Source organism: Rhinoraja longicauda, chromosome 4 (genome assembly GCF_053455715.1).
Source record: "Rhinoraja longicauda isolate Sanriku21f chromosome 4, sRhiLon1.1, whole genome shotgun sequence".
Classification (NCBI taxonomy): Eukaryota; Metazoa; Chordata; class Chondrichthyes; order Rajiformes; family Arhynchobatidae; genus Rhinoraja; species Rhinoraja longicauda.
Window position 1 is genome coordinate 66,809,973 of NC_135956.1, and position 26,471 is coordinate 66,836,443.

The 26,471-nt window shown below is 48.7% G+C and overlaps 1 protein-coding gene across 2 annotated transcripts in view; it reads right to left on the bottom strand.

The window, feature by feature from the left end:
* Positions 1–26,471, bottom strand: part of LOC144592814 (arf-GAP with GTPase, ANK repeat and PH domain-containing protein 3-like) — a 301,655-nt gene that overhangs the window by 76,695 nt on the left and 198,489 nt on the right. For both annotated transcript variants that reach the window (XM_078397926.1, XM_078397928.1), the window contains exon 10: positions 9,778–9,882. In XM_078397926.1, the coding sequence (XP_078254052.1) occupies positions 9,778–9,882 (105 nt within the window). The remainder of the gene's footprint in view (positions 1–9,777; positions 9,883–26,471) is intronic.

Consider the following 26,471-nt stretch of genomic DNA (forward strand, 5'->3'; position numbering starts at 1 on the left):
CTATTCCCTCCACAGATGCTGCCTGGACCGCTGAGTTTCTCCAGCACTCGGTGTTCACTGCTCGAGTGCATGGATCTGTCTTCACTGAGGAAGATACACACAATCTCCCAAATGTTCTAGGGGCCGGAGAACCTAGGGTGATGGAGGAACTGAAGGAAATCCACATTAGGCAGGAAATGGTTTTGGGTAGACTGATGGGACTGAAGGCTGATAAATCCCCAGGGCCTGATGGTCTGCATCCCAGGGTACTTAAGGAGGTGGCTCTAGAAATAGTGGAAGCATTGGAGATCATTTTTCAATGTTCTATAGATTCAGGATCAGTTCCTGTGGATTGGAGGATAGCAAATGTTATCCCACTTTTTAAGAAAGGAGGGAGAGAGAAAACGGGTAATTATAGACCAGTTAGTCTGACATCAGTGGTGGGGAAGATGCTGGAGTCAATTATAAAAGACGAAATTGCTGAGCATTTGGATAGCAGTAACAGGATCATTCCGAGTCAGCATGGATTTACGAAGGGGAAATCATGCTTGACAAATCTACTGGAATTTTTTGAGGATGTAACTAGGAAAATTGACAGGGGAGAGTCAGTGGATGTGGTGTACCTCGACTTTCAGAAAGCCTTCGACAAGGTCCCACATAGGAGATTAGTGGGCAAAATTAGAGCACATGGTATTGGGGGTAGGGTACTGACATGGATAGAAAATTGGTTGACAGACAGAAAGCAAAGAGTGGGGATAAATGGGTCCCTTTCGGAATGGCAGGCAGTGACCAGTGGGGTACCGCAAGGTTCGGTGCTGGGACCCCAGCTATTTACGATATACATTAATGACTTAGATGAAGGGATTAAAAGTACCATTAGCAAATTTGCAGATGATACTAAGCTGGGGGGTAGTGTGAATTGTGAGGAAGATGCAATAAGGCTGCAGGGTGACTTGGACAGGTTGTGTGAGTGGGCGGATACATGGCAGATGCAGTTTAATGTAGATAAGTGTGAGGTTATTCACTTTGGAAGTAAGAATAGAAAGGCAGATTATTATCTGAATGGTGTCAAGTTAGGAAGAGGGGATGTTCAACGAGATCTGGGTGTCCTAGTGCATCAGTCACTGAAAGGAAGCATGCAGGTACAGCAGGCAGTGAAGAAAGCCAATGGAATGTTGGCCTTCATAACAAGAGGAGTTGAGTATAGGAGCAAAGAGGTCCTTCTACAGTTGTACCGGGCCCTGGTGAGACCGCACCTGGAGTACTGTGTGCAGTTTTGGTCTCCAAATTTGAGGAAGGATATTCTTGCTATTGAGGGCGTGCAGCGTAGGTTCACTAGGTTAATTCCCGGAATGGCGGGACTGTCGTATGTTGAAAGGCTGGAGCAATTAGGCTTGTATACACTGGAATTTAGAAGGATGAGGGGGGATCTTATTGAAACATATAAGATAATTAGGGGATTGGACACATTAGAGGCAGGAAACATGTTCCCAATGTTGGGGGAGTCCAGAACAAGGGGCCACAGTTTAAGAATAAGGGGTAGGCCATTTAGAACGGAGATGAGGAAGAACTTTTTCAGTCAGAGAGTGGTGAAGGTGTGGAATTCTCTCCCTCAGAAGGCAGTGGAGGCCAGTTCGTTGGATGCTTTCAAGAGAGGGCTGGATAGAGCTCTTAAGGATAGCGGAGTGAGGGGGTATGGGGAGAAGGCAGGAACGGGGTACTGATTGAGAGTGATCAGCCATGATCGCATTGAATGGCGGTGCTGGCTCGAAGGGCTGAATGGCCTACTCCTGCACCTATTGTCTATTGTATATTATCATTGCTGGCGTCTGCCAGTTTTTCTAGAGGTGGTCATCCTAGTTGATCATCCTGCTGCCCTAGCCAGCACATCATGAGTATTCACCAAAATGGAAACAGAATGAGAGAGGCTTTGCAACTTGGAGACACAAGGAACAGCAGATGCTGGAACCTTGAGCAAAAAAACAGGAGGAACTCAGCGGGTCAGGCAACATCTGTGGGGGTAATGGACAGATGGCGTTCCAGGTCGCGACTCGTCTTCAGACTGATGGAGTTGGGGAGAAAGCTGGAACAAAGAGCTCGGGCAGACAAAGCCAGGCAAGTGATAGTTTAGGAAAAAAAACTGCAGATGCTGGTTTAAATCGAAGGTAGACACAAAATGCTGGAGCGACTCAGCGGGCCAGGCAGCATCTCGGGAGAGAAGGAACGGGTGACCTTTCGGGTCGAGTGATAGTTTAGTTTAGTTTAAAGATACAGTGAGGAAACAGGCCCTTCGGCCCACCAAGTCCACGCCGACCATCGATCCTCGTGCACTAGTTCTACCCTCCACACTAGGGACAATTTACATAAGCCAATTAACCTACAAACCTGCATGTCTTTGGAGTGTGGGAGGATACTGGTGCACCTGGAGAAAGCCCACGCGGTCACAGGAAGAACAGACAACTCCGTACAGACAGCACCCGTAGTCAAGATCGAACCCGGGTCTTTGGCACTGTAAGGCGGCAAACTCAACTGCTGTGCCACTGTGCCGCCCCAAGAAATCAAATAGGTTGGTACAGGTGAGGGGGGTAACTGGCAGATGGGTGGAGTAAAGGGCTTGTCCCACTTTGGCGATTTTTTTGGCGACTGTCAAAGTCGTAGCAGATCGCCGAACTTTTCTTTTACCCGATGACAATGACCACGACAGTGCCGAGTCAGGTCGAGATTACAGCGTCTTCCGAAACATCCCGAAAATTCCCACGCTGTCAATGCTTCTCCGGCGTCCTGGTTTTCGCTGAAATCACTGACAAGTCGGTAAGTACTTGAGAGTTTTGAACTATAACACCTTGTATGGGTTACTTAAAAACCAAGCTTCGCTGTAACAAGGAATAAACCGGATTTACTTCCAGGCGACAGCGCCCACAATAAGCTACGATACCTGACGACAAGCCAGCTGTCGCCGAGAAATTTCAAACCGTTTGATTTCTCAGCGACGCGCCGAGATCCACTACGATCCACTATGATCTTTGGAAGACTCCTCACGATCATGCCCGCAACACCCCGGCAAACTGTCGGCGACAGCCTAGTCGCCGGCAGCCGCCTTAAAATCGCCCAAGTGGGACAGGCCCTTAAGTGACAAAGGCTGAAGTCTTAAAGGAGACAAACGTGTGTGAGATGAGGAGAGGAGGAATGAAATGTAAAGCCGGAGGGAGGGACGTGGGTGGACGGGGACGGGGAGGAGGGGGAAGAGGGGGGGAGTACAGGAGAGTATGCAATATGACTCTCCGCACCTGGGCCGGAGCACGGCAGGCTGCAATCCCCAGGCCCACTGGGACCAGGGATCAGAGCGGGCGGGGGCGGGGGCTTCACCGAAGGCTGGGGGTGGGGACGCTTACCTCTTTAAGACTCAATTGACACATGGGACCCGGGTGCAAATTAAAGGAAAAATTGCGAATCAGCAGATTGCAGCGAGAGTCCGCTGGAATAGGGTGCCTACACACTCCCTTTATCACCAGCCATAAAGCACTAATTTCTTCACAAGCCACCTCGCTAATTACACAGCCAGCGCACTCATTTCATTTTATTACTCGAATTAACAGGAAGTTCAAACCGTGTAAAGCTATTAAGATGTGTGATTAAGCCACATTCAATTAGTTTCTACAAACAATTTAATTGATGTTGCAGATAGGAATTAACAGAAGGTGAACGTGTGAATTACTCGGCTGTCGAGAGCAATTCTCTCTCTATCGGCCGTGCCTCGACGATCCTGCAGCAAACACAATGTCTTACTCCATGCACATCATCGCCAGAATACCCAGCCGCCTCATGTTTCAGCAACCCTCTCCTCATCCCAACCCCCTAACGAAGGTAATAAGATGCAAGATAGACACAAAAAAATGCTGGAGTAACTCAGCCGGTCAGGCAGCATCTCTGGAGAATAGGAATAGGTGACATTTCGGATCGAGACCCCTCTTCAAACTGAGAGTCAGGGTAAAGGGAAACGTGAGATATAAGAAGGATCTCGACCCAAAACGTCACCCATTCATTCTCTCCAGAGATGCTGCCTGTCCTGCTGAGCTACTCCAGCTTTTTGTGTCTACCTTTGAGAGATATAGACGGTACATAGAACTGAATGAAAAATATGCAATAAGCAACGATGATCAAGGAAAGGTGGAGCCCACAATGGTCCATTGTTGGCTGCGGGGTAGGTGATAACGAGGTATACAGACAGTGAAACTCAACAGGACGACAGTGAAATAAGGTGCTAGACCTTGGGTTGAGAGAGCAAGAATGAGAGAGCACAGTTTTAGGGTGAGAGGGACAAAGTTTAAAGGAGATGTGCGGGGTAAGTTTTTCTACGCAGGGGTGTGGCCAAGAGTGGTGGGGGTCATGGAACGTGTTGCCAAGGGTGGTGGTGAAGGCAGATACGATAGTTTAAGAAGATTTTTGATAGGCAAATGGATATGCAGGGAATGAAGGGATATGGATCACATGCAGGCAGAGGAGACCAGTTTAACGGCAGACCACGTCATTTTCGACTGCACTGTCCTCCGTCCCCCTGGTGGAGGGGTAGACCTCACGGCCCTCGACAACAGCACATTGCGCTGGCTACAGCGCCTGGAGGGCGTTACATAATTTCTGCTGCCTCATGTTCAGTACGGACGTTGTGGGCTGAAGGGTCTGTTTCAGTGCTGTATTGTTCTATGTTCTGGGACAAAACTAGTATAGGTGTGCAGACAAGACACACGGCAGTGAGAGTGAAGGTGGGTTATAACGTAATGGGCGGTGATCCTGAGTTGTAGGCGGCAGTCAGGGGAACAGCTTCCAGCAGTGACCTCATCAAACTCAGGAACAATTTTCGACCTTTGAGTGAGGTAACGTCTCATTTTCACACAGCACTGGGGCAGGCCCTTCGACGGACATGTCTGTCAGGCATCAAGTATCTTTCCACACTAATCCTATTTAGAGTCATACTGCACGGAAACAGGCTCTCCAGCCCAATCTGTCCATGCTAACCAAGATATCCCATCCATGCCAGTCCCACCTGCCTGTGTTTGGCCCATATCCCTCTAAACCTCTCCTATCCATGTATCTGTCCAAACGTCCTTTAAATATTGTTGCTGTAACTGGCCTCAGCCACTTCCATATGCCCACCACCCCTTGTGAAAATGTTCCCACTCAGATCCCCTTTAAATCTTTCCCCTCTCACCTTACACCCTCTGGTTCTTGACTCCGCTACCCTGGGTAAAAGACTCACCTCTCCTACTTCAGAGTCTGGCGCAGGGTCCTGACCCAAAATGTCACCCATCCTTTTTCTCCAGAGATGCTGCTTGACTTACTCCAACACTTTGTGTCTATCTTTGGTGTAAACCAGTAGCTGCAGTTCTTTGTTTCTACATTTCGAACAGGAACCCTGGCATATCCAGCCTCCATCCCCCCACCCCCACTCCCATCTCTCTATAACTTTGGAATCTGGGCAGTGACGTTGAGCAAGATCGCTGGCTGATTCCCCCACTCCAACTTAGGGTTCAATGGGCGGCACGGTGGCGCAGCGGTAGAGTTGCTGCCTTACAGCGAATGCAGCGCCGGAGACTCAGTTTCGATCCTGACTACGGGCGCCATCTGTACGGAGTTTGTACGTTCTCCCCGTGACCTGCGTGGGTTTTCTCCGAGATCTTCGGTTTCCTCCCACACTCCAAAGACGTTCAGGTATGTAGGTTAATTGACTGGGTAAAATGTAAAAAATTGTCCCGAGTGTGTGTAGGATAGTGTTAATGTGCGGGGATCGCTGGGCGGCGCGGACTCGGTGGGCCGAAGGGCCTGTTACCGCGCTGTATCTCAAAATCAAAAAATCAAATGGGCAGTGACTGGGAACAGGAACACTGGCTGGTTCCTCGTCTCTCCCAGCGTGGACACGAGGAGTGATCGAGAGCAGGAATGCTGGCTGATTCCCTTTTCTCTTTAACCTAGGGTGACGGGGCAGTGACTGGGAACAGGAACACTGGCTGATTTCCCTTCTCTCCGAGCATGGACACTGGATGTGACGGGGAGCAGGACTGCTGGCCGATTCCCTTTTCTGTTTAAGCCAGGGTGACGGGGCAGTGATCGAGAGAGGAATATTGGCTGATTCCCCCCTCTCTTTAACCCAAGGATCACAGGGCAGTGACTGGAAATGGCAATATTGGCCGATTACCCCCTCTCTTTAACCCAGGGTGACGGGGCAGTGACTGGGATCAGGAACCCTGTGCGTGTGACAGCTGGCTTTCCTTCACCATGTACACTCTCATGAACTGCACTTCAGAATAAAACAGCTCACTCATCATCTGCCAGAGTTTCAGCAGCGAATTGACTTCAAGTGACCAGAACTCTGCAATAAATCAGCTGCTTTAAGTAATTCAAAAAGTATTAGAAAGCTCATCATCCATGCAATAAACTATAAAATAATAATTTATTGTCTATTAATTTCCATTTCTGAAGCACAACTGCTAATGACCACGAGGATTTAATGCAGTTTTTATAACCTCGCCAGTGTGTTCAGGAGTGGGTCGATGATGCACTCACATGGAGAGAGGCAGCACACACAGTGGCGGGCTGGGCCGGGGGGGGGGGGGGACTGGCCCTCGAGGGGAGAGGGGGCAGGAGGGGAGAGGGCCACACACAAGCGGTATTGAGTGCAGGTCTGGTCGCCCATTGCAGGAAGAATGCAGAGGCTTTGGAGGGGGTGCAGCAGGGGTTTACCAGAACGCTGCCTAAACCAGGGGGCACTAGCTACAAAGGGAGGTTGACAAACCCTGATTCTTTTCTCCAGAATAACAAAGAGGATTAGAATAAGAATTGAGGAGAGACCCAATAGAAATAGGTAAAAGTATGAGCGGCATTGAGGGTGGCGAGCCAGAATATCTTTCAGGATGGAAAAATCAAATACTAGAGGGTGTAATTTTTAAGGTGAGAGTGGCAAAGTTTAAAGGAGATATGCACTGTAAGTTTTTTTTCACGTAGAGAGTAGAGGGGGCCTGGAATGCGCTGTCAGGGTTGGTGGTGGAGGCAGATATAATAGTGGCATTTAAGACGTTATTAGATAGGCACGTGGATATGCGGGGAATGGAGGGATATGGATCATGTGCAGGCATCATGCTCAGCACGGACATTGTTCACAAGTTACAGGAGTAGAATTAGGCCATTCGGCCCATCAAGTCTACTCCGCCATTCAATCATGGCTGATCTCTGCCTCCTGATCCCATTCTCCCCATAACCTTTGACACCTGTACAAATCAAGAATTTGGCTGTTCCTTAACAATATCCACTGACTTGGCTTCCACGGCCCTCTGTAGCAATGAGTTCCACAGATTAACCACCCTCTGACTAAAGAGATTCCTCCTCACCTCCTTTCTAAAAGAGCACCCTTTAATTCTGAGGCTATGACCTCCGGTCCTAGACTCTCCCACCAGTGGAAACATCCTTTCCACATCGACGGTAGACACAAAATGCTGGAGTAACTCAGCGGGTCAGGCAGCATCGCAGGAGAGAAGGAATGGGTGACGTTTCGGGTCGAGACCCTTCTTCAGACTGATGAGGAGAGAAGGAATGGGTGACGTTTCGGGTCGAGACATACTCCTCCTTCTTTCTACATCTACTCTATCTATGCCTTCCATTGTTCTGTAAGTTTCAATAGGGTCCCTCTCAACCTTCTAAACTCCAGCGAGTACAGGCCCAGTGCTGTCAAACACTCATCATATGCTAACCCACTAATTCCTGGAAGCATTCTTGTAAACCTCCTCCGGCCCTCACCAGAGCCAGCACATCCTTCCTCAGATATGCAGCCTCCATTTGTGTTTCTGTGCTGTACTGCTGTGAGTTTCTATGAGTGTTTGAAGGTTGGCAGAGGCCAGCTGTGATTATACTGAGTGCGGGGCAAGGATGAGGGGTCTGATGACCACACTCTCTTGTGTGTGGATCTGGTCACCATCCGGTAGGATGTGATTAAGCTAGAGAAGGTGCAGAAAGATTCACCCAGATGTTGCCGAGACTGGGGGGCGTGAGCTATCAGGAGAGGCCGACGGGTTGGAACTTTCCCCAGGAGCACACGAGGCTGAGGGGGGGACATTATGGAGGTTTACAACATCACGAGGGGCATGGAGGAAGTGGTTGGTCTCAGTCTTATTCATGACAGGAGAGCCTAAAACTAGAGGGCATAGATTTGAGGTGAGGGGAGCGAGACCTAAAGGTGATCCAAGGGGAAGATTTTGCACAAAGGGGTTGGTGGGTATGTGGAATGGTAGAGGCAAGTACTACAACAAGGTTTCAAACATTAGACCAGGTATACGAATAACTGAATCATCTACAACAATTAGAGAGCAGTCCTGAACTACATCTACCTCATTGGAGACCCTCAGACTATCTTTGATCGGACTTTACTGGCTTAATCTTGCACTAAACGTTATTCCCTTTATCATGTATGTGTTACGCTGTGAATGGATCGATTGTAATCATGTATTATCTTTCTGCTGGCTGGTTAGCACGCCACAAAAGCTTTTCACTGTGACGATGTAACAATAAACTAAAATGAATTAGGTTTGAAGGAATATGGGTCAAATCCAAGCAAGTGGACTCCACCCTTCCTGAGGTCTCCTGTTGCCAGCCCAGTTTTGTTCTGGTCTTTTCTTGCCTCTTGTTTCCTCCCCTCTCCCATCCCCCCTCCACCTCTATCTTTCAGTCTGAGGAAGGGTCACCTATACCTTTTCTCCAGAGATGCTGCCTGACCCACAGAGTTACTCCAGCATTTTGTGTCCATCTTCCAAACAAGTGGAACTACTTTAGATGAAGCACCTTGGTCTGCATGGACAAGTCGGGCTGAAGGGCCTGTTTCCCCTGGTGTAATCTCTACGATTCCAAAATCCATGGATTTTCCTGCGTGATTTTAGTGAGCCATTATGTTGTTGAGGTAGGAACAAGAGCGGAAGTGCTGGGGATGCTCAGCGGGCCAGGCAGCATCAGTAGGGAGAGAGACAGGTCAATAATCCTTCACCAGAGGACAGGCACCCGACCTGCAACTTAACCCTGCATTCCCTGGCCTGACTGCTGGAGAGGGTCCCACCGTTTGATGTCTTTGTTCTGAGTTGCAGCACCCACAACATTCAGCCTTTGGAACCCAATGGCTTTAGACTTTAGAGATACAGCGTAAAAATGGGCCCTTTGGCCCTTTGGCCCACCGTGTCGGAGCCGACCAACAATCAGCCCATACACAAGCGTTATCCTACACACTAGGGGGGTAATGTACAATTTACAGAAACCAATTAATCTACATCCTGCTGTGAAGAAACTGTTCCTGAACCTCCTGATTCAGGGACAGTTTCTTCCCAGCTGTTATTAAGCAACTAAACCATCCTATCACCAACTAGAGAGCGGTCCTGAGCAACGATCTACCTCACTGGAAACCCTCGGACTTTCTTAAATTGGACTTTACTAGACTTTATCTTGCACTAAACATTATTCCCTTTATCCTACATCTCTGTACACTGTGAACAACTCAATTGTAATCTTGTATAGTTTTCCCGCTGTCTGGATAGCACGCAACAAAAGGTTTTCACTGTACACGTGACAAGGAAAAAACCCATGCAGTCATTGGGGAGAACGTAGAAACTCTGCAAAGACAGCGGCCATGGTCAGGATCGTACCATCGTCTCTGGCGAGGTAAGGCAGCAACTCTACAGCTGCATCACTGTGCTGCTGTTTCTCCTGGGTGCTCCACGTCACCCTGAGGCTGAAGCCGAGTGCTTAACCACCGCGGGCGGGGGCACTTACGTGTAAACTGGGATGGTAGGTCAGCACGCCGTTGTCACAGAGCGTGACGTACTTCTTCTTCCATTCTTTGTTGAGTGACTTCCCACTGCGCTTCAGCAGAATCCCCTGCAGACAACACACAGAGTGAGAACGGAGGCAACGCCCTCCACATCTATTCTCTCGCAGTAAACGGGAGGATGTTTCCACTAGCGGGAGAATCCAGGACCAGAGGTTTGATTTTTGATTTAGAGATACAGTGTGGAAACAGGCCCTTCGGCCCACCGAGTCCGCGCCGCCCAGCGATTCCCGCATATTAACACTATCCCACACACCCTAGGGGCATTTTTTTAAACATTTTACCCTGTCAATTAACCTACATACCTGTACGTCTTTGGAGTGTGGGAGGAAACCGAAGATCTCGGAGAAAACCCACGCAGGTCACGGGGAGAACGTACAAACTCCGTACAGACGGCGCCCGTAGTCAGGATCGAACCTGAGTCTCCGGCGCTGCATTCGCTGTAAGGCAGCAACTCTACCGCTGCGCCTCAGAATTAAAGGACGTTCTTTTAGAAAGGAAATGAGGAGATATTTCTATGGTCAGAGGGTGGTGAATCTGTGGAATTTTTTGCCACAGAAGGCTGTAGAGGCAAAGTCAGTGGCTATTTTTAAGGCGGAGATAGATAGATTCTTGATTAGTACAGGTGTCAGAGGATATGGGGATAAGGCAGGAGAATGGGGTTAGGAGAGATAGATCAGCCATGTTTGAATAGCGGACTTGGGCTGAATGGCCTAATTCTACTCCTATTACTTATGACCTTATACACTCAGGTCAGGGCAGACGTCCCCTGTCAAATGTCAAAGGCCAGAGGGCATGGCTTCAGGGTGAGAGGGGCAAAGTTTAAAGGAGATGTGAGAGGCAGATTATTTACACAGGGGCTGGTGGGTGCCTGGAACTCACTGCCGGGGGCAGTGCTGGAGGCAGATACGATAGTGGTGTTTGAAAGACCTTTGGATAGGCACAAGGAGGGCTATGAATCAACAGATTAGTATATGTTGGCATCGTGTTTGGCATAGACGGTGGGCTGAAGGGCCTGTTCCTGTACTGTACTGTGCTATGTTCTGTAAGGTGAATGTCGCCCCTCACACGTGAAGGAGGCAAAGGGAGGACCTGAGGAGGAGGGATGGGTGGTGCCCAGGAACACAAGGCCCATCAGAGGTACAGAGTGCGGCTGTTCCCAGTGACCCATGCACATCACCACCATCGAACATCAACACCCCCCAGCCTTCCAACGTCTCAGAACCACGTTCCGTGCTGTTCATGGCTGCACAGTATATCCATGCTCTCTGTCACCCGTGACTCTGCCCCCCCTGGCCATCCACACTCTCCTAACACACAACCATCAATATTACTGGCAAACCTGCAAACAGGACGTTTTCCCCTCTCTGAACAGTCCCACCCCCCCTCCCTTCCCCCCCCCCCCCCCCCCCACCAGCACTGACCCCCCCCCTCATCCCACCTACCCTCCCCCCCTGGCACCTCCTCTCCACGGTCCCTCCCCAAACAATGACACCTCCTCTCATCCCAGAACAGTCCCACTTTCCCCTGTCCCACCTCGCATCCACCCCCCTCCCCAAACAGTGACACCTCCTCTCATCCCCGAACAGTCCCACTTTCCCCTGTCCCACCTCGCCTCCACCCCCCTCCCCAAACAGTGACACCTCCTCTCATCCCCGAACAGTCCCACTTTCCCCTGTCCCACCTCGCCTCCACCCCCCTCCCCAAACAGTGACACCTCCTCTCATCCCCGAACAGTCCCACTTTCCCTTGTCCCACCTCGCCTCCACCCCCCTCCCCAAACAGTGACACCTCCTCTCATCCCAGAACAGTCCCACTTTCCCCTGTCCCACCTCCTCTCCACGGTCCCTCCCCAAACAATGACACCTCCTCTCATCCCCGAACAGTCCCACTTTCCCCTGTCCCACCTCGCCTCCACCCCCCTCCCCAAACAGTGACACCTCCTCTCATCCCAGAACAGTCCCACTTTCCCCCGTCCCACCTCCCCTCCCCAAACGCTGACACCATTCCCCACCCTCCTCCCCACTTTTAAAAGTCAGAATTGTATCTGTCTCTACAGCTTCCTCTGGCAGCTCGTTCCAGATACGGATCACCCTCTGAGTGAAAAAGCTGCCCCTGAGGTCCCACTTCAATCTACCCCCTCTCACTTTAAGTCTGTGTCCTCTAGTTCTGGAATCCTCTACCTGGGGAGAGAGAGTGAGGGATCATGCAATTGGTGATGGCTCCATCTTTTCCCCACTACCCCACACATGTGCACACACATGACTTCCACCATTTCACACCACCTTAGTCACTCTGCTTCTTTCCCCTCCTTTGTACATTCATCTCCCATTCCCTCCCCCTTCTATTTCCTTTTGTCCCCTTCCATGTGCCTGTCCAAGTGTGTTTTCCCTTCTCCTGTCCGGCAGGAGGTAAAGAAGCTTGAAAGCGCGCACCACCAGACTCAGGAACATCTCCTTCCCCTCGGTCATCTGGCTTCTGAACAGTCCTTCCATTAGGTAGGGTACTGTCCAATTCACCTCAGCCCCATTGTGGACATTGGACTTTGTTTCTGGAATTAATGCGCTACAATGCTGAGAACTATATTCTGCACTCTGTATCTTCCCCTTTGCTTTATCGTTGATGGTGCCGAAGTGGAGATGGGTGAAAGCTTCATGTTTTTAGGAATACATATCACCAGCAAATTATCCTGGACCAGCCATATCGAAGCAATGGCCAAGAAAGCACATCAATGTCTTTACTTACTTAGAAGGCTTAAGGAATTCGGCATGACCCCAACAAACTTTACCAACTTCTGCAGATGAGCCGTAGAAAGTATTTTATCGGGATGCATCTCAGCATGGTTTGGGAACAGCTCCATCCAAGACTGCAAGAAATTGCAGAGGGTTGTGGACGTAGCCTAGACCATCACGCAAATCAACCTCCCTTCCATGGACTCCATCTACACCATGCTGCCTCAGCAAGGCCACCAGTATAATCAAGGACCAGTCTCACCCCGGTCTCTCCTCCTTCTCCCCTCTCCCATCAGGCAAGAGGTACAGAAATTTGAAAATGCACACCTCCAGATTCAAGGGCAGTTTCTTCCCAGCTGTTTTCAGGCAACTGAATCATTCTCTCACTAGCTAGAGTGCGGTCTTCACCTCCCATCTACCTTATTGGAGACGATTGAACTATCTTTAAGTGGACTGCATCTTGCACTAAACAATATACCCTTAATATAAGAAAATAACTGCAGATGCTGGTACAAATCGATTTATTCACAAAATGCTGGAGTAACTCAGCAGGTCAGGCAGCATCTCGGGAGAGAAGGAATGGGTGACGTTTCGGGTCGAGACCCTTCTTCAGACTGATGTCGGGGGTGGGACAAAGGAAGGATATAGGTGGAGACAGGAAGATAGAGGGAGATCTGGGAAGGGAGGGCAGGAGAAATCACAGAGGGGGAGCAGCGAGAGAGCATGTTGCTAAACTCTCGTCGAAGAGAGGAGGATATAATATACCCTTAATTCTGTATCTTGACACTGTCGGCAGTTTGATTGTAATCATGTGTAGTCTGTTCGCTGATTGGATAACACGCAACAATAAAGCTTTTCATTTTTCCTCGCGACATGTGACAATGCTAAACCTAAACTGCAAATCTATTATTATATTTACGTGACTTTATATCAAATCCTTTATTACAGGTTCCAGCAGCTTCCCCAATACTGATACCCGCCAAGCTGGCTGTAGTTCCCTGCCCTCTCCCCCCTCTCTGACTTCATGAGGATACACCAGCTACTCTCCTGCCCTAGAACCATCCCAGAATTCCTTGCATATTGCAAAATGTTAACCAGAGCATCCATTAACTCTACATCCACCTCTGTCAAAACTCTGGGATGTAGATCATTAGGCACTTTGGATTTATCAGTTTTCTGGCTCATTAACTTCTCAAATACTATTTCTTTACTAATACATCTTTTTAATTTCCTTGTTTGCACTGGACTTGGTTCACCAGTATTTCTGCAGATCTTAACATCAATTTGTTTTCCAGTGTTATCAATAACAAACTGTTGTGGTGCAGTGATGGTTCAATGGGTGGTCACCAGAGAATGGTTACTCGAATAGTGAAAGCCCTGGATAGTGGACGCGGAGAGGATGTTTCCACTAGTGGGAGAGTCTAGGACCAGAGGGCACAGCCTCAGAATAAAAGGACATACCTTTAGAAAAGAGACTAGGAGGAATTTCTTGTCAGAGGGTGGTGAATCTGTGGAATTTATTGCCATGGATGGGTGTAAAGGCCAAGTCAATGGGTATTTTTAAGGCGGAGATTAACAGATTCTTGATTAGTACGGGTGTCAGGGGCTATGGGGAGAAGGCAGAAGAATGAGGTTGAGAGGGAAAGATAGATCAGCCATGATCGAATGGCGGAGTAGACGATGGGCCGAATGGCCTAATTCTGCTCCTGGAATGTATGAACATGTTACTTGTACAGGTGGAGCTTGTTGTCTACAGAGTTGAGCTGCGCTGTGGGGATGGGCGGGTGAGAGGGAAGGAGAAGGCTTTGTACAGTGTAGTTGCACAGAGCTGGGCAAGCTTTGGAAACTGCTGAAGGATGTTACAGGATATTATTCCTCAGCCCCGATGAATACACATCCTGTGATGAAGTCCACAGATGAGCTTTGTTCTGGGCAAACGCGAGTGAAGGGGACAGGTGTTACATAGAGTCATAGAGTGATACAGTGTGGAAACAGGCCATTTGGCCCAAGTTGCTCACACCAGCTACACTAATCCCACTTGCCTACGTTTGGTTCATGTCCCTCCAAACCTGTCCTATCCATGTATCTGTCTAATTGTTTCTTTAAACGTTCGGATTGTCCCTGTGTTGACTACCTCCTCTGGCAGCTTGTTCCATACACCCACCACCCTATGTGTGAAAAAATTACCCCTCAGATTCCTATTAAATCTTTTTCCCTTCACCTTAAACTTATGTCCACTGGTCATACCCACGCAGGTCACAGGGAGAACGTACAAACCCCCGACAGATAGCACCAGTAGTCAGGATTGATCCTGGATCTCTGGTGCTGTGAGGCAGCATCTTTGACTGACCAGGATACCAGGGAGATGGTGGCCTCTCACTATTCTCCACCTTTCGTTCAGACCCAGCTCCAGAGATTCTGCTGTTGTGATGAATGGCAGCAGCTCCCCTGCTGAGCACTGGCCTTTTGTTGGGCAAATGACCAGCTCTGGGAGTGTACAACCTACACAGCGGGCTGAGGGGATTAATGGGCCCCCTTTGATCCTGCTGCTTTCTTCCTTTGATTGGATTATTGTGAAGCAATTCTCTGTTAATTGGAAGAAACCGGCATTAAGTAGTTGACGTGTAAACTTTGATCCTTTGTGTGTTGTGGTGATACCTGGGTGGTTCAGTCTCCCAGGCCCATATCTGAGTTCTAATTCAATTAGACGGAACTGGTGGCTTTAATTTGTTCAGATCAATGAGGTTTAAATACTTAAAGAGCTGTGGGTCTGATCCTGAAGTGTCCTGGGTGCACTGTAGCACAGCGTGTGCAAGGTGAAAGGATGCACGAGGTGTGTAAGGAAGGATCTACAGATGGTGGTTTAAACCAAAGATAGACACAAAAAGCTGGAGTAACTCAGCGGGACAGGCAGCATCTCTGGAGAGATGGAATGGGTGACGTTTCGGGTGCACGAAGTGCTCGCAGCTCGAACCCTGTGGTCTGTGTGTGATCCCACACATCCTGAGGCACAAACTGTTCACCTCCTCCACTGGAATACCACAGTTTTATCACCTTACAGTTGCTCTGAAGTGGGGAACTGGGCAGCTCTGTGCTAGAAATCCATGAGTCTCCACTACCAGAGCAGGCATATCAGAGGGCAATCCATATGTTTAGAAATGAGAGATTAGAGACACAGTGCGGAAGCAGGCCCTTCAGCCCACCGAGTCTGCGCCAACCAGCAATCCTCGCACACTAACACCATCCGACACACACGAGGGACAATTTACATTTAACCTACAAACCTGTACGTCTTTGGATTGTGGAAGGAAACCAGAGATCCTGGAGAAAACCCACTCAGGTCATGGGGAGAACGTACAAACTCCGCACAGACAAGCCCCCCCAGTCAGGATCCAACCCGGGTCTCTGTCGCTGTGAGGCTAGATAGAGCTAGAAAGAGAGAGCTAGATAGAGCTCTTAAGGATAGCGGAGTCAGGGGGTATGGGGAGAAGGCAGGAACGGGGTACTGATTGAGAATGATCAGCCATGATCACATTGAATGGCGGTGCTGGCTCGAAGGGCCGAATGGCCTCCTCCTGCACCTATTGTCTATTGTCTATTGAGGCAGCAACTCTACCGCCGCGCCACCGTGCTGCCCTAAAAAACAAACTGGAACGGGTATCTGGAACGAGCTGCCAGAGGAAGCTGTAGGAGTTGAGACCAATGACTTTTAGAAGACATTTGGACAGATATATGGGAAGGAAGAGTTTAGAGGAATATTGGTCAAATGCAGACAAATGGGACTAGCCCAGAATGCCAACTTGATCGGCATGGACAAGATTGGCTGAAGGGCCTGCTTCTGTGCTGTACTGCTTGACTCTATAACAGATGAAGGACAGTGTAGCAACGATACCCTCCCATCACTGCCCCGAACAATCACCACCTCCTTCTCCAGGGCAAAGATGGCCAGGCCTTTTAGCTGAACAGTACATTACACTCATCACCTCCACCCTCGGTCACTATCCCCACCCAACTCCTCTGACAATTAACCCCTCCTTACCTGACCCACCTTTCACTTCCAAGCACTTGCCCCTCATCTTTCTACCACCTATCTCCCCTCTACGCCATCAGTATGAAGAAGGGTCCCGACCCAAAACATTGTCTGTCCATTTCCCTCTACAACCGCTGCCTGTCCCGCTGAGTTTCTCTAGCACTTTATTTTGTTCATTAACCCACAGCTTTATGGGGCCTTTATCAGTCGGGAAATGGACTACAGAAGTTGGGAGGTTATGTTACAGATGTACAAGACGTTGATGAGGCCGCACTTGGGAGAGTTGTGTTCAGTTTTCTCCACTGCAGAGAAGTTGCCATTAAGTTGGGGGAAGAGTGCAGAGAAGATGTACGAGAGTGTTGCCCTTCAGTTCTTTCATCATCACACATTCCCCTAATGGGCCGCACGACCTGGAGGAAGGACCGTCCCCTGCCGTCCCCCGAGGACCGGCGAACCGGAGAGGACAGAGGGAGCCGGCGATGGCGGACGCGAGAACAAGGGCCGGTAAGAGAGTGAACCGGAGTCTTACCTTCCGCGCCCTGAAAGTCGGCTGCGGGAGGCACCCCCGGGGCACAAAGGCCAAAGATGGCCGGGCGAGGAGAGGGACCATGGTTCACTGGACAATCTGGATGGAGGTGACGGCTGGAGGCCCTGCAGCAGCCTGGGGCTCGCCTGGATCAGGCGCCACTCCGGGAGACCGAGCGACTGGACTTTGAAAATGGCAACGAAACCTGATGACTTTTGCATGCGGTCTCAGTGGACTATTTCTACACACGTTATACTAATTGGGGATTGTGCTTATGTCTTTGGCAAAGCAGCTGAATATCCAGAGAATGTCCAGTTATCCAACGTCCCAAACCTGGTACGTTTCGTCAGTATTTCATTCATGGGCTGCCTGAACCGTGGAAGGGGCAGCACAGGTTGTTTAATGCAAATTACAAGTGCCACAGGGTGCTGACACCCTGCACTGGAGGCAATGGTTCCAGCCCACACAACCCTAACCCTCCATCAACAACACCCCACCACCACCCATCTCTCTCACTGGGGACAGGCTCTTTTTCTCCAGTTATGTTTCTGCATAAATGTCTTGTTTTCTGCGCAATCTTCTTTTTAAATCTTTATGTGCAATTTATGTGTAATTTATATGTAATTTGTTTTGCTTTGCCTGAGTCTGTGCCTCTGATGCTGATGTAAGTCCAGATCTTTCATTATACTCACGCACTTGACAATAAACTTCAACTCTCTCTCGAATAACGTTTCTTTGCATCCATCATATCAAATCTACTTCATATAACTACTTCAGCTAAATCACCCCCAAACCTCTCAGGAAAGTGCAGTGTTTGTCAATCCAACCTTTCCTCTGTTAACCCTTCACTTGCTGTGTGTGAGAGGTGATGCACATTGTATTCATTATAATCCAATTTTGATTAGTACAGGTGTCAGGGGCTATGGGGAGAAGGCAGGAGCATGGGGTTAAGAGAGAAAGGTAGATAAGCCATGATTGAATGGTGTAGACTTGATGGGCCGAATGGCCTTATTCTGCTCCAGGATCTTATGAACTCACAAGCCAACACCTCTCAGAAGATCTGAAGAAGGGTCTCGACCCGAAACGTCACCCATTCCTTCTCTCCAGAGATGCTGCCTGTCCCACTGAGTTATATCAGCAGTTTGTGTCGATCTTCGATCTAAATCAGTATCGGCAGTTCCTTCCTTCCCTTCACAGAAGGTGCTCTCAGAAATATTTATGGCTGTGGTATAACCATAGTCCTACAGCACAGAAACAGGCCCTTTGGCCCTACTCATCCATGCTAAACAAGATCCCCACTGAGCTAGTCCCATTTAACTGCATTCGATTCCCTGGGGAAAAAGATTGTGCATTCAATTTATCTATTCCTCTCGTGATTTTATGCACTGCTATAAGATCATCCCTCATCCTCCTGCGCTCCAAGGAATAATATCCCAGCCTGCTCAACCTTTCCCTGTAGCTCAGGCTCTTGAGTTGCTTACATCAGCACACAGCTGCTTCTCCCTGCCTCCCTGTCTGCATTCAGTCATGGTCGTAGAGTCACAGTCCGACAGCGTGGAAACAGGCCCTTCGCCCAATTTGCCCACACCGGCATGGTGGCGCAGCAGTACAGATGCTGCCTTACTACACCGGAGACCCAGGTTCGATCCCGACTAAGGGTGCTGTCTGTACGGAATTTGTACGTTCTCCCCGTGACCGCATGGGTTTTCTCCGAGATCTTCGGTTTCCTCCCACACTCCGAAAACGTACAGGTATGTAGGTAAATTGGCTTGGTATAAATGTAAATTGTCCCTATGATAGTGTTAGTGTGCTGGGATTGTTGGTCAGTGCGGAATCGGTGGGCCAAAGGGTCTGTTTCCATACTGTATCTCTAAAACTAAAAAGCTAAAACTAAAAAATGAGGAATAAAGATGAGGAAAACCTTTTTCAGTCAGAGAGTTGTGAATCTGTGGAATTCTCTGCCTCAGAAGGCAGTGGAGGCCAATTCTCTGAATGCATTCAAGAGAGAGCTAGATAGAGCTCTTAAGGATAGCAGAGTCAGGGGGTATGGGGAGAAGGCAGGAAAGGGGTACTGATTGAGAATGATCAGCCATGATCACATTGAATGGCGGTGCTGGCTCGAAGGGCTGAATGGCCTCCTCCTGCACCTATTATCTATTGTCTAAAACTAAAACATGTCCCATCTACACTTGTCCCACCTACCTGCGTTTGGCCCACATCCCTTTAAACCTGTCCTCTCCCCATGTACTGCTCTATTTGCTTCTTAAACGTTGCATTAGTACCTGCCTCAACTACCTCTTCTGGCAGCTCGTTCCATACATCTACCGCCCCTTGTGTGAAAACGTCACCCCTCAGATTTCTATTAAATCTTTCCCCCTTCACCTTCAACCTATGCCCTCTGGTTCTGGGCAAGAGACTCTGTGCGTCTACCCGATCTATTGCTCCCATGTATTCGTACACCTTTCTAGTGGTAAAGGAACACTAAACTTACCCGACTGGGAACACAGGGACCCGGAAACAGAGTCTAGATCCCAGCATGTCAGCTGTGAAATTTAAACTCAAATAACAATATATTGTTTTCCAAACACTTCTCATTAGTAATGATGACCCAAAAAAGAGCAGATTATCATAAGACCCGTCAGGTTGACTAACACCTCAAGGGTCTCTATTCCTTGGAGCGCAGGAGGATGAGGGGTGATTTTATAGAGGTGTACAAAATCATGAGAGGATTAGATCGGGTAGATGCACAGAGTCTCTTGCCCAGAGTAGTGGAATCGAGGACTAGAGGACATAGGTTCACGGTGAAGGGGAAAAGATTTAATAGGAATCTGAGGGGTAACTTTTTCACACAAAGGGTTGTGGGTGTATGGAACAAGCTGCAAGATGAGGTAGTTGAGGCTGGGACTATACCAACGTTTAAGAAACAGTTAGACAGGTGCATGGATAGGACAGTTTTGGAGGGATATGGACCAAGCGCAGGCAGGTGGGACTTGTGTAGCTGGGACATGTTGGCCAGTGTGGGTAAGTTGGACCAAGGGGCCTGTTTCCACACTGTATCACTCTATGACTCTATGAGAAAGTCGGCTACAATTACAGCATTTAACCTCAACGTCACTCCATGTGCATGATGTGGGACTCTTAAAATATCCTTCAAAATGCAGAGTTAGTGAGGGGCAACAGCCGAGGGCCTCCCCCGTGACGGCCAGTCTCCGATGCCCCCCAAAATAAATAAAGAGAAACAGGTTCCTGCAGTCACAAGAGACTGCAGATGCTGGAATCTGAAGCAAAAGACAAAGTGCTGGAGGCTCTCAGCGGGTCACAGTACAGCACAGGAACAGGCCCTTCGGCCCACAATGTCCGTGCCAAACGTACAACCAAGGCCAGCTCTCATCTGCCTGCACACAACCCATATCCCTCCATTCCCTGCATATCCAAAAGTCTTTTAAATGCCACTCTCATCTCTGCCCAATCACCACCCCCAGCAGTGTGTTCCAGGCATTCACCATACTCTGTGTAAAAAAATCTCCTTTCAATTTTACCTCTCTTATCTAAAAGCTATGCTCTCTGGTATTTAATATTTCCATTCTGGGTAAAAGGTTCTGACTGTCTATTCTATCTATTTATCTCTGTGGGTCAGGCAGCATCTGTGGAGGGAATGAACAGATGACGTTTCGGGTCAGGACCTTTCCTCAGAGATTTAACAAGTTACTGCAATCACTTTGAACACTTGAATGATCATTGTAGTAATTCCTGTCCGTCACTGTCCTGTACAAGAGGAATAGATCGGGTAAACGCACAGAGTCTCTTGCTCAGTGTAGGGAATCGAGAACCAGAGGACATAGGTTTAAGATTACGTGGGAAAGATTTAATAGGAACCTGAGGGGTAACTATTTCATACAAAGAGAGATGGGTGTATGAAATGAAACGAGCAGCCGGAGGAGATAGTTGAGGCAGGTACTATAACAACATTTACGTGTAAGAAAATAACTGCAGATGCTGGTACAAATCAAAGGTATTTATTCACAAAATCCTGGAGAAACTCAGCAGGTCAGGCAGCATCTCAGGAGAGAAGGAATTGGTGTCAGTTTCGGGTCGAGACCCTTCTTCAGACTGATGTCTGTCCCTCTGTCCCTCTCTTCCCCCCCCCCCCCTCCCCTTCCCAGTTCTCCCTCTAACTTCCTGTCTCCACCTATATCCTTTCTTTGTCCCGCCCCCATGACATCAGTCTGAGGAAGGGTCTCGACCCGAAAGGTCACCCATTCCTTCTCTCCTGAGATGTTGCCTGACCTGCTGAGTTACTCCAGCATTTTGTGAATAAATAACAACATTTAAGATACATTTAGACAGGTACAAGGATAGGACAGGCTTAGAGGGATCTGGGCCAAACGCAGGCAGGTGGAATTAGTGTGGATGGGACATGTTGGTCGGTGTGGGTGAGTTGGGTTGAAAGTCCCGTGTCTGCGCTGTAAGACTCCATGACCCCAAACAAAAACACACATATCTTTATTCATTATCACTGCCACGAGAACACAATAAATTGTAAATGGGTGCAATATTGAGTGTCGGGGTCAGAGACTGGTGCATGTTTCACTGCGGCAGAACCACATACACGTTAGCATTCCGGTTCTGTAACCACTCTGGTAAGTGCACCTCATTATTCTAAGACAAATGGGGAGCTCTCCTCCAGACTTACCCCTCCATCAACACCACGGAACAGTGATTAAGGAGCCAGTTAAACTATGATTGAAACGTCATTAGTGATTCACTGTATGCAAAACACTCTGGGACTTTGTTCCTGCTCGTGCTTGGTGAATTAATAACTCATTAATATTTTGCTAATTGTCCCACGCTAACATGATAAACAGGACCACAGTGCAACACAAACCCATTACCAATGCTAACCCGCCCACAGCTCTCTGACCTCTGCTGTGTAACGAGTCTGCAGTTCGTCTCTACAATTCTGAGGAAGAAAGAAATGCAGATTCTCCAGGAAATTACTGACAAGTGCAAAAAAAAGTGCGGGGTTTCAAAAATATTCAACATTGGATAGCAAAGGTTTAGAGGCATATGGGTCAAACATGGGCAAATCCAGATTCAGGGACAGTTTCTTCCCAACTGTTTTCAGGCGACTGAACCATCCTACCAACAACTAGAGAGCAGTCCTGAACTACTATCTACCTCATTGGAGACCCTCAGACTATCTTTGATTGTACTTTATCTTACACTAAACGTTAATCTCCTTATTCCTTTCATCATGTATCTGTACACTGTGGATGGCTCGATTGTAATCATGTATTGTCTTGCCACTGACTGGTTAGCACGCAACAAAAGCTTTTCACTGTGCCTTGGTACACATGATAATAAACTAAACAAAACTAAACCAAACCGGACTAGCGTGTAGGGGGTTCTTAGTCGGCATGGATGAGTTAGGCCAAGGCCCATTTATGGAGGCGGCACCGTGGTGGAGCACGCAGAACCACAAGGGTTGATCCTGACCTCGGGTGCAGTCTGTGTGGAGTTTGCACGTTGACCCTGTGACCACGTGGGTTTCCTCCAGATGCTCCGGTTTCCTCCCACTTCTCAGACACCTGGGTTTATAGGTCAATTGGCCTCTGTAAATCGCCCCTAGTGTGTAGGGAGTGGATGCAAAAGTGGGATAACATAGAACCAGTGTGAACGGGTGATTGATGTTCGCCGTCAACACGGTGGGCCTGTTTCTATGTCGTATCTCTAAACTAAGTACAGAAGTTGTATTGCAGTGGTAGAATACACTACAACATTAGAGTATTGGGCTCCGTTTTGGTCAGCCTGCTATAGGTAGGATGGCGTTAAGGTGAAAAGATTGCCAGAATATTTACAAGAATGTTGCCAGGACTTGAGGGGCTGGGCTATAGGGAGAAGTTGGGCAGGCTAGGACTTTATTCCCTGCAGCAAAAGGGGCTGAGGGATGATTCTACAGAGGTGTATAAAATCATGAAGAGAATAGATAGGGTGAATGCACAGTCTTTTACCCAGAGTAGGGCAATCATAAACCAGAGGACATAGGTTTGAGGTGACAGGAAGATTTAATAGGAACCTGAGGGGCAACTTTTTCACACAAAAGGTAGTGGATGTATGGAACGAGCTGCCAGAGGAGGTAGTTGAGGCAGGTATTACAACAACATTTAAAAGACATTTAGACAGGTTAGGAAAGGATTAGAAGGATATGGGCCAAATGCTGGCAATGGGACTAGCTTAGCATCATGGTTAGCATAGACGAGTTGGACTGAAGGACTTGTTTCTGTGCTGTGTGACACTATAACTATGACTGTTTCCGTGCTGTGTAATGTCATGACTGTTAACGTGGGTAGAGTCAATGTAAAGATATGGAGGGCACAGAATTCTTAAACAGCATTCAAGAGAAATAGTTTAGCCAATGCTGTTGGGAAGGCACTTCAGGATCGATGTTTGGGGCACTCTGCAGACACTGCCTCACAGATCCTGCCCCTCTGCGACGTTCCGGCTTTCTCCCGGTAGTTTTGGGTGAAGCTGGGCACCGTATGCGAGGGGCAGTGTTATGTGGTGGGGATTTTAATTTCCAGACTCACTGCACTGTGGCAGAAGGAAAAGGATAAATGGCGGTACAGGTACTAATCTTATATCAAAGCTAATATCACGAAAGACCCACACAACCCTGGCCACGTTCTCAACATGCTGCTATCAACAAGAACCTGAGAACCATGACCTCCATGTTCAAGAACAGCTTCTTCCCAGCAACCATCAGGCTCTTGAACGTTGCATAACACTAACCTCAGCAACTGTGGTTTTCTATACACTGTGTCTTTGTTTACACTCCAGTCTCCATTTTTTTCACTATAATGGTCTGATTATCTAGTATTACTGATAATTAATTTATTGCATTGTTGATTATGGTATATTTATCAGTGTGATATTGAGTTAAAAAGCCCGTTAAGCTGCAGCAAGTAAGAATGCTGTTGTTTCATTACCAGTATATATGACAATTAAACCTTCTTGACTTTTAAACGGGGATTACATCTATCTTTACTCAACTGAGAACTGCTTCTGAAGTAAGTCCACGTCAGAAAATGTGGAGATATTGAAAATCGGATTCAGGGCATCCAGGATAAACATGTTACCTCAAGGAAAATGGAGCTGTAGATTTTAGATTTAGATTTAGAGATACAGCGCAGAAACAGGCCCTTCGGCCCACTGGGTCCGCGCCGCCCAGCGATCTCCGCACATTAACACTATCCTACACCCACTAGGGGCGATTTTTAATTCTTTTTTTTCACATTTGCCCAGCTAATTAACCTACAAACCTGTACGTCTTTGGAGTGTGGGAGGAAACCGAAGATCTCGGAGAAAACCCACGCAGGTCACGGGGAGAACGTACAAACTCCGTACAGTACAGCACCCGTAGTCAGGATCGAACCAGAGTCTCTGGCGCTGCATTAGCTGTAAGGCAGCAACTCTACCGCTGCGCCACCGTGTCGCCGTGCCACCGCGCCGTGACTGTAAAGTCTGGAGTGCATGGATGATGAAGTGTAGTAAGGATAAGACAGAAAGCGTCTGTGACCAGACTAGGAAGTATAGAAAGTGTCAGGGTTGAATTTAAAGGGAAAATAGGACGGCAGAAAAAATACAGGCACGTAAAAATAAAATCCAAAAGTGTTAAGCACAAACAAGGAGGAAGATAACCAGGAGAAAAGTAGAGTGCCAGGGATAAAAAGACAACCCAGTGAAATGGAGGGGGCCATGGGAAAGGATCATGATAATTATGACCTGTTTAGTTTAGCTATACAGCATGTAAACAGGCCCTTCGGACTACCGAGTCCACGCCGACCATCCATCATCTGTACACTAGTTCTATTCTGTCCCCATCCTGCACACCAGGGGCAATTAACCTACAAACCTGCATGTCTTTGGGATGTGGGAGTAAACCCAAGCACCCAGAGAAAACCCATGCAGTCACTGGGAGAACATGCAAACTCTGCACAGATAGCACCTGTAATGAAGATTGTACCTGTGTCTGTGCCGCCACAAGGCAGCAGCTCTACTGCTGCACCACCTTGCCACCCCTGAACATCTGACCGAAGACGTTGCAGCAACCTCACAAAGGGGTTACGGGGAACAAGTGTGAAACATTGGACGGTAGATAGAGTACAAATATTAATAAATTTGGTACCTTTTAAAATAGTTCAATCATCTGACCAAGATGAGCCTGGCAATTATAGACACTCGGGTGGAAATGTAGACACTCAGTCACACCTTTCCAACCACCCCTCCCCATCTACAGCAGTGCTGGTGAAAGGAATGGAATGGAAAACTTTATTGTCACATGTGACTAGGCACAGTGAAATTCTTTGCTGGCATACCCAATGTATATAAATAGCAGCCACCTACGGCGCTGACAAAGTTACAAAGCACACCGGCTCCTCCTTTTGTTCTCCCCACCCCCATCCCCCACAGTGGTTCCCCCACGCCAGGTCCCCATTGTCTTTTGTTCTCCCCCCCTCACGCCGATCCCCCCATGCCGAGTCCTCCGTTGTTCCCCCACTCCGAATCCTCCATTGTTCCCCCCCCTCACGGTGGCCCCCTCAAGGCGGTCCACCCATGCCGAGTCCGCCATTGTTCTCCCCCTCCCCCCTCATGGTGGCCCCCTCACGGCAGTCCCCCATGCCGAGTGCCCCATTGTTCTCCCCCTCCCCCCTCACGGTGGCCCCCTCAAGGCGGTCCACCCATGCCGAGTCCGCCATTGTTCTCCTCCCCCCCCTTCACGGTGGCCCTCTCACGGCAGTCCCCCATGCCGAGTCCTCCATTGTTCTTCCCCCCCCAAGGCAGTCCCCCATGCCGAGTCCGCCATTGTTCTCCCCCTCCCGGTGGCCCCCTCAAGGCGGTCCCCCCACACCGAGTCCTCCATTGTTCTCCCTCTCCCCCCCCCCCCCCCCCTCCCCCACGGCGGTCCCCTCACTTTAAGTTTGGTGAAGGGATAATTAGGGGCAGGCAGCAAGGCCTTGTTCGGAGGAGCTGGTTACGTCTTACAAACTTTTGTGAGTCTTTTGAGAAGTTGACAAAGGTAATTGATGAGGGTAGGGCACTGAATGTGCCTTTATGAACCTTAGTGAGGCATTTGGTAGAGTTCTTGTGATAGGCTGATCGGCGAGATTAAGGTGCATGGGATCCACGGTTTGGAAGTTTGGATCCAGAACTGTCTTACCCACGGAAGACAGTGGGATGTGGTGGAAGGCTGTTAGTTTGGCTAGAGGTCGATGACCCAGTGATACACTACAGGGATCTGTGCTGGGACTGCTGGCTGTGAAATATTCTGTTGTTCCGTTTCGGTACATATGA